Source organism: Melanerpes formicivorus, unplaced genomic scaffold (genome assembly GCF_026170545.1).
Source record: "Melanerpes formicivorus ecotype bairdi unplaced genomic scaffold, bMelFor1.0.p_v2 SCAF_12, whole genome shotgun sequence".
NCBI classification, from domain to species: Eukaryota; Metazoa; Chordata; class Aves; order Piciformes; family Picidae; genus Melanerpes; species Melanerpes formicivorus.
This window is the reverse complement of record NW_027142364.1, coordinates 4,343,129-4,358,441: the sequence shown is the minus strand read 5'-3', so window position 1 is coordinate 4,358,441 and position 15,313 is coordinate 4,343,129. Positions and strand designations below refer to the sequence as shown.

The 15,313-nt window shown below is 39.0% G+C and overlaps 1 protein-coding gene across 6 annotated transcripts in view; it reads right to left on the bottom strand.

Moving 5' to 3' along the window:
* NLGN1 (neuroligin 1) overlaps nucleotides 1-15,313 on the bottom strand; it is a 352,005-nt gene that overhangs the window by 333,314 nt on the left and 3,378 nt on the right. For 4 of the 6 annotated variants that reach the window (XM_068145022.1, XM_068145023.1, XM_068145024.1 and 1 more), the window contains exon 2: nucleotides 10,631-11,438. In XM_068145022.1, the coding sequence (XP_068001123.1) occupies nucleotides 10,631-11,123 (493 nt within the window). In that variant the 5' untranslated portion in view covers nucleotides 11,124-11,438. Of the gene's footprint in view, nucleotides 1-10,090; nucleotides 10,151-10,630; nucleotides 11,439-15,313 lie in introns of all 6 variants that reach the window. The other 2 variants (XM_068145020.1, XM_068145021.1) reach the window with 1 other exon arrangement.

Here is a 15,313-nt window from a genome sequence, read left to right as displayed (position 1 = left end):
CCTGCTTCAATGTGTGTGTCAGGAGCCTTCTTTGCTGTCAGATTTGACTGCTGCTTTCAGCTCATCTTCTGTCTCCCAGCTCACCTCTGCAAGCGAACGTCCCTCTCATGCCTAAGCACAATTCGGCAGCCATCTTTCAAAGATGCCAGGAAAAGACACAAAATCAGGCTGTCAAAAACACATGACTGCTTTACAGTTCAAGGGACAATGTTCCCTTTCACGTGTGAACAACATGGACTATAATGCTCAGAGAAGGGGATGTGAGGGAGGGATTTCTGCTAACAGGCCAGGATTTGGGATGGGGGAGACTTTTACTGCGACCTCTTCAGCAATCATCCATGTCTCTGTAAAACTCATGCTCTCATTTCCCATGATCTGGGCTCAAAATGTGCTAGGCTGTATCTTCAATACTTGAACTGCAGCATTGCAAGGATTGCCAGCTAATCAAGGGTTTCATAGCACTTTAAAGAAAAAACAATCAACACATCTTTTGCTTCTTCCTTTATGTGAGACTTCATCTATGGAGATTTCATCTGTAAGAGGCTGCAGGTGCTTTGGCACTAAGGTATAGCAATTATTTTTTGTTTCAAAAGTTATTGTTTCCAGCAAAAGCAATCCATTTGTCATTAACAAACGGCTCAGTTAATGACTGAAAAGTGTGGAAAACCAACCAAATTCTCTTTCCTGTTCCACACAGACTCTGTCTGAATCAGTTAACAGCTGTGCTGAGTTTAGCATCACAGTGAAACAAGGGAAGGACTAAGATTTTAAAACCTAGGCTCACAGCCTGAAGATTTCTTGTGCAATTTCGATAGCCAAATACAGCAATATTTCAAGAACTGATGAAAAGCAGTCTTGGAGTAGGAAAATGTGTAAAACATCCTCTGTGGCTCACATAAGTATCTTAGAACTGGCCTTCAGTAGCTAAACTCAAGATACTTTTTTTTAAGTCCAAATTCTTTTTTGCACTTTATAACAAATATGAAAGCATATGAATCTATATCAATTTTGTAATCAAATAAGACAAATTGCACTAGCTTTCCTTTGAGCTTTCAAATCTGTTTATGCCTGTATGTGTATATATATATATATATATACACACAGATACATAGTTAAATGCATGCCTCGTGTTCCCTTACCACTGGATCTATCTTGCTGAAACTATTGCTTTGGGCATAGAGATTCTCAGAGACTTACATTCAGGTGAGCTGGATCCAGCTGGTGAAAGGTATGTTTGGTTTGCCTCCTCGCTATGTTAGCACTAATATATTAAAGACTGAAAAGGAAGGAGTTGGTAGAAATAATAATAAAAATAAAATCCCTGCTAGGGCACTGGAAGGGAACTTGACAAGAGCAGTGATGCTTAGCTTCTGGTTAAAGTACAGTAGGTCCTTAAAAGTCCCACAAACACATGAGCAAATATAACAGTTCTTGTGTGGGCTGCCTCTGCAAGGTGTCTTGACACAACATGATACACAGGGACAGTTCTCCATGCCAAGGATGGGGCACAATAAGAGTATTGTGACCTCCAGGCTCTCCTGCCTCTTGGAACTTTGTTTCTGTTCTTTTGTGGGACATTGAAAATCTGCCTTAGAGTAGACCCTGCAAACCCTCCTTAATCAGGCTTAAGCAAAATTGATTTGGTGTGAATTAAGTGAACCAAACAGGTTTGTCTAGCCTGTCTGAATGCATCTGAAGTAACTAGGAAGAATGTGCATGAGTCATTCCCCTAACAAAACTGGGAGCAAAGACTGGAGGAGCCCCAGCTGGTAGGTAGGAGGTAAGCAGCCGGGTACAGGAGAGATGGGAGGCCCCTCCAGCTGGTTTGTACATAGCTCCAGCCTGCCCAGAACCTCAGCCCAATAGTGGGGCTGTCTTTAGAAGCAAAACCAAGATGGATGTTGTGGTAAGGGTGGCTGTATGGTTGCCAGTCATGTCCTAGGTATGCTGTTGTACAGCCAGCGCTTCACAACACACTATATTAGATGTAAAAAACCAGATTGATAAAAGAAGTTATATATGCCTTACTGTCATTAACTGAAGGGAGACAGGAGAGATCATCTGTACGCTACAGAAGGTTGACATGAAAGAGGATGAGAGATCTGTGATCCTGAGGTTTTGGTAGATTCTAGCATGTTAGTCATGACAGTCATTCCCTACTCATTCTGGGGAGAGAAGGGGAAACACTCCATAGGGATCCTCTGTATTCACACTGCTTCCTCCACCTCCTGTACTTGCAGAATCAAACTGCATGGTACTACAAGAGGAATTTTTTTTTTCTTTCCCCAGCACCTGGATTTGCTCTATTTGGACATTCCAGTATAAAAGCAAATCACTGAAACTCAGCACATAATGAGAACCTCCCTCTATTTAATAGAGCCTTTTCATCTTCTTGAAACAACTATCAGGTAAGTTTTTCCCTCTGCATAGAAGAAGGTTGCCTAAGTACAGACTGTGCTTGCATGTAGAACCTACTTTCTCAGGACTGAGCCTTCCAGAAAGATTCAACAAGCTGTGAAATCTTCTTACACAATGCACCTTTCCATTAATAATCTGCAGACAGTTTTTAGGTGTAGGATTATAGGGAAGAGAGAGTGAAGACAGAAAGGCAATAGAGACAAATCCTTTCCCATGAGCTCTGTGAAATCTTTTCTGAAAATAACTTTGGAGGGGTTTTACTGCCAGTTCATAATGTGGATGAATCACTTCTGATATTTCTGATAAAACAATATTCAAAACTTCAAAATCACTTCCAATTCATTTATGCCACCACTTAATTAGGGCTTCAGCAACATGTTACAAGGACGTCATTATCCCCTATAATTGTATAATAATTACAATTTTTAATGAAATAATTGCAAGTACACTAGATGTGTAGATATAATTATAGTAATTACATAAATACCTGATTTTCAGCTAATAATTAAAGAAAGCCTTTATTAAAAGGGTTATATTTAACAAATGGAAGCTTTCAGAAAACAAATACAAATAACAAATGGCTGTCTCTCTCCTACAGATTTCACCTTGCTGGATTATCTCTCTATGATTTTCCACATGGTATAAAATAAGGATTTTAAAGAAAAATAATTAAATATTAAATCAGATTGAAAGACCTCAGTATTTCACCTCTGCAGGGCACAACCCCAAACCCTTAATGTAGCTGAGGCCTAAAAATCCTGTAGTTCAGCACCTCACAAGACACTGAACTGTGAATTACCATCAGGAGAAGGAGGATGCGAATAATGCCCACAAGAGCAGATGCATCGTATGCTGACTCCTCTGCAGTATAAAGGGACAGATCCTGGACCACTATGAATTACTTGGGAAGAGGCCCATGTGCAGAGCAGTTCCTGACAGCTGCTGTGGGACTGCCAGCCTTCCTTCAGGGCACAGACACAGCACTCCAGCACAGCTGCTGCTGCAGCTTACCAGTCATACTGGTTATGATCTTCTCCTGGAATGTGTCTTTTTGGTCAAATCTACTGGATATACCCTCGCTAACACAGAAACCCTGCAGAAGATGCATTCCACCTCTATCCCCTTTCATGGAGAGACCTTTACAAGGCAACAGTATTTCAATAAAAGAATTTCTTTCAGAGCTTTACCAGCTGAAGCACCAGAAATTCTTCAGCCAGGTAATTTTCCTTCTCTTCAAACACAGTTCTAAGACTAATCTTCTGTGTGTTTACTGTACTATACCACCCTTTGTAAGAAGCATATGGAAAACTCTACCAGGGCAGATTCTGGTTCCTGCTGTGATAGCATAAAGGGATATTAAAAGAATTCCCACAGTAGAGAAATTAGCCACATGATTTACTGTTGCTGCTGAAGTGCTTCAAAACTGTGGAAGGAAGAATCAGCTGCAGCACCTGCACTATGCCATTTTCATGTGTCTTGCAATTTCTGCATTCTCTTAGAGCACCCCTCTGATGGCTGTGATTCTGGCCAGAGACTACTCTGGTCCTGGTGATGTGTCAGAATATAGGTGCAAACATGGCTTAAAGCCAGCTTCTTCCCATTTCCCTTAGCTTTGAAATGTGCAGAGTTGCTCCTTTTTTTGATTAATCTTCATTATTACAAGCATGAGAAAATAAGAGATATTAGTATTAAATCAGAAGGAAATGGCTTGATATCCCAAAAACAAATCTCATTTATGGTAAGCTCATTAAAGCAGTTGGGTTCTGAATGCAGAGTATAATTAATACTATACATCAAAGAGGAGAAGACATGTAAATTTGACAACATAGAGTAAGTAAAAATGAAGAGGGCTAAAGAATTATTACTGAAAATAATTTGAGGGAAAGAAAAGGTAAGTTATCCTGTAGCAATATTCAAGTTATAAGCAGACTATTAACATTATAATTGAGATGAAACTTAAGAACAGTTTGACACATGTTAAGAATCATGCTTCAAAAAATATGCAAAGTATACTAAAGATATTTGTACTATGTGTATTATAAGGAAACAATGAAATGAAGAGCAAGAACACGGAGGAGAACAAAGGACTGAGAACACAATGCAGAGGGAAAAGTGACCCAAAAAAGCAATCAGAAAATAAGTTATTCAAAAGTCATCTCAATTACTCAAAAGTTCCTCTTGAAAATGTACAAATGTGGTTATATGGCCTTTTAAAAATATTTGTCCATTCTGGCTTGCAGTGATAAATTAGAAAGCAGCAGATTGGAAGGCAAACCATCTCACAGTTGTTTACTGAGTACAACTGGTCCAGTCTGAGAAAGGCCACAGAAAGAAGCACAAACCAGTTTTATCCTCCTTACCGTCATCAGGGTAACAGTACTATTTTAGAGCCTGTGTGTGGGAGGATGTAGAAAACGAAAAGCAAGCAGTAAAATAATGGACAAGGAATGGAATTAGATCAGAACTTAAGACCTGTTACAGCTATAAGCACTGTCAAGATATATGAACAAAGCAATGACAGCACAACGATTCTGTGGTCAGCAAGAGCCCAGAGCCTGAACAACCAGACATTTGCAGAGGACTCTGACCAGTGTTGATGGCATTTAAGATGATTGGAGTCTTAAGAAGCAGTCTGCAAAATCTTCTATTGTCAAGCTTAGGCTCACCTAAAAAAAAAGATGACTGTGGAAAGCACATCAGAGTTTAAGCATTTTATTTTATTTAAAATATGACATAAACCTACTGCACATCTTTGAAAAACGCTGCTAACTGACACTAACAGCTTTAGATTGTGAAAGGATGAGAAGATCTGTACAAGACAATGTTTGCTTCATTATCTTCTTCCCTGTATTACTAGTATAATAGGAAATACTGCAGTGGTGTCTGAGGGATGAAAAACAGCAATACAGTGCTTCAAAAAGGAACAGAGAAATGGAACAATCTTGGTGTCTTCGTGCACAGCACTAAAATTCTGGATTATGAACTACATTTGTGCCTGATGATACTGCAGGGATGAAATCTGGCCTCACAAAGCCAAAGGGATGATGAGCCAGGAGAAAGCGAGGGTGAATGGGGGCAAAACTTCAAATGAGCACAATTAACTGCTGATACAAATAAACTACAGAGAAATAATACAGACAAAAAATACAGACAAATTCTGAATTTTCAAAGTGGCCTAGTGAAGATATGCAGCCTTTGTAATAGTTGATATACATCAAAACACGCACTAGGGTAGCTCTGTGGGCTTTGACACTCCCACTCAAGTCACCACAAACCCTGGTAATGGTCTGCAAATACATCTTCTTAGCCTATTGTCAATATTTTGACATAGCTCTGTCTACAGTGATGGAGGCTCACACCTTAGATCTCATGCTTCTTGATATGGGCATGAAGAAAGAATACTTCAATCATTTTTGACAATATACTACCTACAAGTCCATTACTTTGATATTTGTTTCTACATTGCACGCTTAGAAAAAAAAAACAAAGGATCAGATAACTGATTGGCAAACTTTGCCAATGTAAATAAGCATTCTAACAGGTCTCAGCTCATCCTTTTCTGGTTGATTTCAGAGCAGAAGCAGGTATACCGAAAGAAGTTAATTCAATGAAGTCCAGAGGAACTGTACACATCACATTAATTCCTTCTTGCCCTAGAATTTGATGATAAACACACAATTCTAGGATAGTAAAATGGAATATTGGAACAAACACCTGACAGAAGCACAGGGCAACAGGCAAAACTGAGCTCTTTTCCCTTCTGCTTATGTTTGTAAAAACTACTTCATGTTGCTTATTGCTAAGCTTACAAGCCTTACAGTTATCAGTGCCATTTATGAATCACAAGTGATACAAGATACTCTCTGTTGAAAACAATGAACGATCAAAGCAGGGTGAGATTATAGCACTGTGATTTGTGTTTCATTTCCAACAATGTATTTGTGTGTAAGTTCCTATGCGTCTACAGCAACCACAGCCATAACCCAGGAAGTATGGTGTTGGGAGCTTTGCTCTGAAAATCAAGTAGCCCATTAGGAGGCATAAATATTAATAGAGCTGTCTAATCCCACACTCTCAAATGAGGTAGTTCAGATCATGATTCTTTGCATTTAAAATTTATTCACTGCACAGACTAGAATAAAAAGCAGAAACTACTTGTGAAGAAGTCAGTGATGCTGGGCGGTCTCTTAGCCACTGCTAATTCCTAAACATAAAAGCAAGGATCAAGTGATTTCTTTCCTTATTCTACTCCCAATTCTCCTACAAATACTATCATATCCAAAACTGCATGTGCCTAATTCCATGGCATTGAGTATGTATCAAATTCTTCATAAAAGCTACACCTCCACCATTTCACATTCATGTATCTTCAAGCAGTATGAAAGCTTTCATATGGGTTCACAAGAGCATGGCATCATCTCAAGTGCAGAACTGGGGTTTCTTTCAGTGGTCATATTAGTGATAATGTTCAAGTTTTCTCTATCTAGTTGTCATTAAAGTAGGAAACTCATGGTGCAAAATGTTGCACTTCAAAGAAATTAATATAGAGTACCAAAACCCAAGAGCCAAGCAGCTAAAGCAGCACGTACAGTCCACCTAAGAGATAAGAAGTTACCCTGTCACTCTGGGTCACAAGTAAAATATTTGTGCTTTGACTGAAAAGTAAAACAGAGATCTGAAATACTAAACAGAGCTCAAAACCATTAAGGTGTTCCCTACAAATGATGCAAAATTTGGTCAGCAAGTTCAGGGAATACCACATAATCAACAATAAAATCAGTATCAGACAGTAAAAACGATGCTGCCTACAATACAACCTAGGTTCTAGTAACTTTTAGAATGATGGAACATAGCCTCGAAAATATAAAAAACCCACACAAAATGAGTTAGATGCCTTTGCACAGATTTTCTAAAACCAGCTCCAACAAACAGAGAGGTTTCTGTCTCGTATGCATATCCACAACAGCATTAGCAACCTCTGACCTTCACGTGCCTGAAGCAAAAGACACAAAACCAGATGATCTTCCTTTATCTATTGAATCAGGACACGGAAGATGAAGCACACTGAAATACAGGCATCCATATTTAGCAAAAAGCATCCTAGTCTGTCTCATTCCTCTCCACCCAGCTCTAGCCTATCATTCTGTAGTCCCTGCAGTGTGCGTACCCAAATCCCACCAAAGGCTGGTAATGGTCATTATGCTCATTCCAATCTCTAGCATGACTCAGGGAAAGAATTCCTTTCGCTTCTGTACCTATCAGGTTGATCCTTGTTCTTCAAAGTTTTGCATTTTCTCTTATCCCTCAGCAGACTATTAAGTATTGACACCAATTTATTTATCTAATTCAAACTATTTCATGTAATAGGAATCACACAATATATAGCACATCACACCACATGGTTGCTGGTTCAGTCACTTTGAACTTATACATCCTTTATTCATTAAAAAGATGCTGTAAAAGCCTGCCTCTTATTTTTGTGTTTTCTCTCTTCTTTCTTTCTTTAATTTGCATCATTAAATGTAATAAAATCACTGCAACCTAAAAACTGCTGCAAAAGGCAAAATGTGAGTCATTTCTTCTTTCTCATACAATACCAATGCCCATTCCTAGCTGCTGCTGCTGTGACACTATGACTGTTGCAGCCTTGTCTTACGATGTGATTCTTTTTTACTACTAGGTATGGGGGCAATCCAAACCAAAGATAATCTTAGGTTATGTACAGGTGAGTGGAGCATGAGCTACTCAGAGAACAGAGGTTACTACAGCTAATGCCAGTTGCTCAGGCTGAAGGTATTCAGGAGTTCTCTTCAGCTGTCAAGGAAAGGGAAAAGGTAAGCTTCTGCTGCTTTTTATCGTGCAGCATGCGCAATGAATTTAACTGGAAAGGTACCTACTGAATTTCAAGCAGCTCTCTCTATTCTCCTTCAGGCTCACAGGACAATAAACATGACTTTCTCATCTACTGGGCTCTCCCTCCCTTTATTTTTGCTATTTTTTTTTTTTCTGATTATTTCTTTTTAATATTCTCTCATAGGAAAAGATGCTTGCTGAGAACAACGATGGAGATCTGCATCTTTATTTATGACTTTGTGAATCAGCGTCTGGGTGATAGGAAGTGAAAGTTGCTCAGCTAATTACACACGCTTGATGAACTGCGTAATAACTGCTGCAGCACTGCACATTAATTGAATGCATATAAATGACAGCAGTTATTCTAACTTGAATGATGTGTGAAGAAGTGATGTTGCTCAGAGTACCCTGATTATCTTTGTTTCCAACTTTGGGAATCCAGCTTTAATGACTGCATTTTTACAGCACTGAGCAAAAATTTCTGATAGAAAACTTTGCAAGCTTGACACTTTCAAACCAGAACACCTTAAGCCACTGAAAGTGCATTTGTACATCTAAAAAAGCATGCGCTGAACAACTACAATTAACAATGAATAATTAACAACTACCTACAACTAGCAGTCAGAGTGGTAAGAGCAAAACCCTTGGAAAATATGGCCACTGTCATGTCAGTGCCTAGATATCTCCTTAAAACCTTGATACAGACAACAGAGTTGAACTTTGCCCACCTTTAAACGATTTCCTGCTATGACACCTTCCTAAAAGGTAGTTGTCTGGGAGTAACAGGGACATGTAAAAAGTGATATAAAAACCCACAGGTTACGACCGAGTATGTCCACACTGCTCTGTTTACCCTTAAAAAAGTATTCTATGTAGTCCAACTATGCAATAGCACATTATTATAAAGAAAAAAAATCATTTCACGTAAACCAAATAAAGTAGCAAAAAATATTGGCACTTTAAACCAGTATCAAATGCCTACTTCAAATCATTACCAAAATATCTGCAAATACTCACATGGAACCTGCAACTATTCATAAGGAATCTGCAAATGTTCACAAAGAAATCTGCAAATTCTCCCATACCGTCTAACACAAAAAGGGTAGAAGCCAAGTTTCCAAATGTTCCTAAAGCAGCCCGTCTTCCAAACTTCCATGTCACAATATTTTAACATTTCCCTACACCCCTATTAAGGTATCTTTGGTTTTACAAAGAGAGCTGTAACCGCATAATAAAGGAAATCAACGCTCACCTTTAGAAGCGTGTAAACGAATAAAAAGGTCTTTCACATCTGTGTTTCAGGAAAGTTAACACTGCTCTGGGAAAACAGGCTGTATCACCTAGAAAGGCAATGCAGATTTCCAGCTCTGCTTTGCTATAATACATCCCAGCCATTACGCTATACCACTGGAACACAGAGCTGTGGAGTCGTGCCAGCAACTTCAATGGAAATTGTACCCAGCCCCAGGCGTATGAGCTACCTCCTATGCATGCATACACCACACACTGTATCTAGATATGAGCGACAGACACCTCCTCTGAACCACGAGGCCAAGACAGAGCAGCTGCCAATAAGGCCGGCATGAGATAGTGCAAGAGAGATGATCAGGTGCAATTGAGTTCAGGCTTTACAAACGTTATCTTCTCATCTGCTTTACACAGTCCTCGCTGTAAATACCTTTCTGGCTTCATTAGGACAAGACAGTCCCTAACAGTTCACAGCATGGGAAAATGAGCCTCTTTCAGCTGTATTACTCGTTCTTCCTTTGCAAGGTTTCGATCTTTCCCCCGTATTTTTTTTGGTCCACTTTATACATACCTCCTTTTCTACAAATTTTCTTGCCGGGTTTTCTGGCACATTCCTTGGATATTCTTTTGACTGAAAAATGAATAGAAGACTAGAAAATAACATGGAGCTCCATCACAGACAGTAGGAGCATGCAACACCACTATCTAACTTAAATATGACCTGCTTTATTAGGTGCGGAAGATTCTCAACTTGTTGTGCCTGCACATGCAATGGATTAAGACGTTGATGCATCTTCCCAGAAGTCAGTGGGTGGCAATGAGAATTAGGTACCAACTTTGACCTAAAAATACACGTGCTGTGGGAGGAAAAAAAAAGGAGTATAGACAGAAAAAAAACCAACAAACAAACAAAAAAACACCAAAACAAACAAACAAACAAAAACCCAAACAAGGACAGATGCACACAGAGAGAAGCAGCATGCATACATGTAATAAGCTGGCATGCAAACAGAGAAAGCCATGCATGCTACCAGTACACGTGAATTAATATTGTTAGAATGTAGAACAGGAAAAGAAGAAGATCTCCCTGTTTCGCCTGCTAGTAACTCACCATCCTCGGTTGGGACATAGATATTTAAATAGAGGCAGTCTTCGTTCTGATCTTGTACATAGGTGGAAACTACATCCAAGTTATTAGTAAACCACACAGGAAGCATGACTTCAGGCAACCTGCCTTCTATAATGTTCTGAGGACACACTGGAGCAAACTGAGTGGTATTTTTGATATCTGCCCAGGGAGACGGAGGCTCAGGAGGTTGAAAGCGGCGCTCCCCGGTCGGAGGGGCAGCATACGGAACCCCAAGAAACTGAATAACGGGCCCCAAAATTTCATTATTTAGTTCCTTCTTAATCCCTCTTATCTTGCCAAAGTTGGTGGTCACCACTGGGTTGGTATCATCCAATTTTTGGGAGGACACAGCTGCAGCGTGAAGCAAAAATCCAAGTATAGAAAAAGCAAAAGTGGCATTGAATCCCATGTGTAACAGGCGGACTATCATCGCTCTCCATACACAGTTCAGCCACATGGATCTTGGAAAGGCCATGGTCCCACATTAGTTGTGTAAGTAGGATGAAGCAATCCTGGTTTGTATCCACTGGTGTAAAAAAAACGGCAACCAAAGGAAACAGATCAAGTTTCCTAAATAGGTGCCTGTCAGAAAAATCTCAAAAGGCTTTTCATGCGGTAAGTATCTTCCATTGATTTCACACTTATTGAAGCTGCATCTTCACTCAGCACTATTTATCAGACTACATCCTATTGACAATTCTGTTTTCCATAGCAGCAATATGAAGAGAGCAGCCATCTACTGCAGAATCCCCTCTTATAAATCAAATCCAGTTAGCCGCAGGTCTATATCCTGGAGAAAATGAAAATAAATCATTAGTATGAGAGAGCTAATAGGAGCAGAGTGGTAACTAGATGTTTCACAAGTTATATACATACATTAATAGTTGCTAGAGTCATGTAAGTAAAATTCCAGTAGTTTATAGGTCCACAAAATGGTGAGTGAGACACTGATGATTTGGCTGTCTATAATGTCACCTGCTGAATTTATAGTGATTTTGCAGAAGAAACAGGACTCACAGAAAAGACTTTTTTAAAATCACCTTTTAAGAATAAGCCACTTGCTGCTAGGCTACATTACATAAGTGTTTGTGTTAATATTTAACTTAATCAGCTCATAATCAATTTTCACCTTGTTTGTACAAGTTGATTTATCAAAATTAAAGTAATTATTTCTTAAAGCAGAAGAGAGGGATATTAAGATAGACAGGCACACTGAAGACTCAGATGCATTTTATTTCACTAAAAGCAGATTCTAATCCATACAGACTTTTTGTTAGGTTGAAAAGAGAACTTCTGATTAAAACATTAAGACAAGCAACTGTAATATATTTGTAAGGCTAACATGAATCACTGTGCTTATTCCTGATAACCTGAATTACCATAGTTTATGAGGTTTTCTTACTCAACATGTTTCTGATAGCTGATGAAAAACACCTATAAAGTGAAGTGTTCACACCACTGAAGGACCAAAATGTGCTCCCACCAATGTGAAGAGCAAACACTGAATTTACATGGGAGTATAGTGGGACATCATTGGTTTGGTTGTCACAAAACTGATTTGGAAAAGGACAGGAACAGACAGTTTAAGAGTGAAACTGTATGTCACAATTTCTGCTTGACACCAATCCTGCCTTCCTTCTAAACCAATGACTTTATAGTGAAAAATGAAAATGTATGATGTATGCACTCAATCCTAACCATCCTTAATTTGTAACATAAACCATAAACATTTCCACAGGACAATAGAAATCTTATCTTCCGTATACCTACATGCTGACTGAACAATATCCCAGAAAAACAATCAGTTAGGATCAGAGACCGTATAATCTCAGATTCCAGATCCTATTTTCAACTACTTCAGATCAGAGGTTGTCACACAAGGCTGTGTTCCAGAACTTCTGAAAATTGCTCAGTGCATATCATTACATCTTCCACGTTCATGTTAAACGCGGTTCCAACACGACTTACAATACCCTATTATTCAAGATGCAGTATTATACACAACATGGCAGCACAATCTTAACGCTCCCTATTAAGCAGTGTGTAATGCACAAGAAACGTGTTTGGATTTGTGTAGAAAACCCTTAAAGCCACCTGCTTTTGAAACAGCATTGGCAGCTTTAATGAGAATTGTTTTTTTATCATGGCCATACACATGGTAGAGAGAATTCAAAAGAACGGCTTGTCTAATAGTCAGACTACCCTGCAGTTTGAGTTATTAAAAAGGAGATTGTAAAAGCTATATAGGACAGCAGGAGATTTGGTTCATGTCTAGTGTTCCTTTAGCTCTGAACAATCTATCTCAGGAGGCAATAAGGAGATAGATGAAGCTTTTCTGCAATTTTCTCTCGTCCTTTCTTTCTCTGCTAATTCTAACACCTTCACTGTGAAACTGCATTAACAAACAGGCTTAGATCCTTCATTCTCCAGCTCCAAATTCTCAGCATTTGCTGGAAACACACCAATTCAGCTGCAGAAAATAATTCCCCAAACTTGATCTACGTGTTTGCATTTAGTTCAATAAACTTACACAGAATGGCACACAGACAATTGCCTCTTGGAAGACTGCTGCTTTGTTGCATTTCAAATTTGGAAGGTAGCAATAAATTACTTTGGAAAGAGTAAAGACAGTGTACAGAGGCACCAGAGCAGATGGCACCTGGTACAACTTTGCTTTTCTGAGTTGAAGTACAGTAGGTCATGAAAAGATGGATGCTTATTCCTCAGTGGTACTCAAAAACTTCCACAATTTAAACCTTTTCCACTATGTCTTAGAACCCACATGCTGGTTGTTGAGATTATTCCTGTCAAAAGTAGAAAAATGTACTCTTTCTTCTTTCTCAAACTTGTGAATAGGGGGAACGTAACCTCAGTAGCCCTCCTGCTAATTTACATGGCCTGGGGAAGGTCTGAGGATAAACCAAATTCCCCTTAACTGCACCAAACAACAGCATGTTTCTTCATTTCAAGATGCTGAGTTGGTTCAATGTGGAAATTTACCAAGATGCGGCTAATATTTCATTTAGCACTTTAAACTCTTAGACCTGTTTTCAGAGCTAAGGCAACTTTTTAACATACTTTTGAAACCCAAAATGTGAAATTACATATAAATTCAAAGTACCTCTGGACTATACTTTTAAGCTTGTCCATCAGCTGTTTTACCATTGCAGCTGAACAGCTCTGCTTATGATCTAAAGTTCTGGTTTGCTTCCCATGGACAAGGCAGACAGAAGACTGAAAACATAAGAATATAAGACAATGCTGGGTCTGGCTATTCCTAATTAACTAACTATTGGGTAGTATCCTGCTTCAGTAAATAGATTTATGAGCCATAGATGGCAGAAAACTGTAAAGCACTTGCAGAATTGGAATCAACACATTTTCATTGTATTTGTGACTTGAATTTTGGATTTGCTTTTTTCTTCCACAAGCCTTTCTTTTTAAATGGCTAAGTAACATCTTATTTTTGAGACTGAGAGGTCAAACATTCAAGACTGTCACTGGCTGCCCTGAAGGGATAGCATTAAAAACACAAACTCACGCAAATAAAGAGACTGAGATTACTCAAACCTTTCCAGACTTTTATGCCAAATTTTTATTTTGAGCACTTGGTGGAAAGGCAAGCAGGGAAGCCAGCCTGGAGCATGTCTTACTTGTTGAGAGTTACAGTTGGGCAAAATTCTCCTTAGTCCTCCAGCAGGTGAGCTGCATAGGATTTTCTCTTGGTATCTGGACTTGACTGAACAGGCACGAGTGGAAAGAAAGATAAGCAATAGAGAGGAACTGGAATGATCAGGGAGATAGGCAGGAGGATAAGCTAAAAAGTAATGATGATCAGTTTGGGGGAAGCTTCAGCATCACAATATTGTGGATCTGAGGAGGAGGAGGAGAAACATTTTCAGATTTTATTACTGTCTAGATGTGAGGATCACAATTGTTCCCTGTGGTAACACAAATGAATTCTACTGTAAAAGGTATTTGATAAAGTCTTTCATGGTCTCTGAAACAGTCAATACTATACAGAGGGTTTTTTCTATCATCTATTATTTTATTATCTTCCTTTCTGAATTTAAATTACTTTATAGCTCGGATTTGGAAATACTTCAGAGAGGCATTTAGTATGCCGAGGAGCGAACAATCCAAGATAACTTCAGTGCGTCTTTGCATTTCCAATGACATAGGGCATCCCACAACAGGCCACATCTGCTGCAAAGTGCAGCAGCTAAACTCCTCTTTGTTACTCATGCACAGAGCTTCAAATCTTAAGGGATGTCTTGAACTGAACTACTTGTCAATAGTTCCAATGGATTAATAAAACCTTTGGTGGCACCCAAGGCTCCTGGCCATATGCCAGCTTCGGCACACATAAAGGCATTGTTATGGTATCTTTATGCCACCAGCTGTTTTCTTTTTAGCTGAAGATGTACTCTGTGATTTGATATTCATGCTAAAAAAAATTCCTTTCTACCTCAATTTTGCTAGTAAATCCCAATGGCACAAATATACACAGAAAGTGACTGTAAGAGTTTTGAATACCACACAATGCCACTCCATTTCGAAACACAAATGCTATTTTGCAGAACCAACTACATTTGCATCCATTTTTACTTACAACAGTCTCCACTTAGAACTGGAGGCCAAAGATGTTTCATGTCTCTAAAAAGA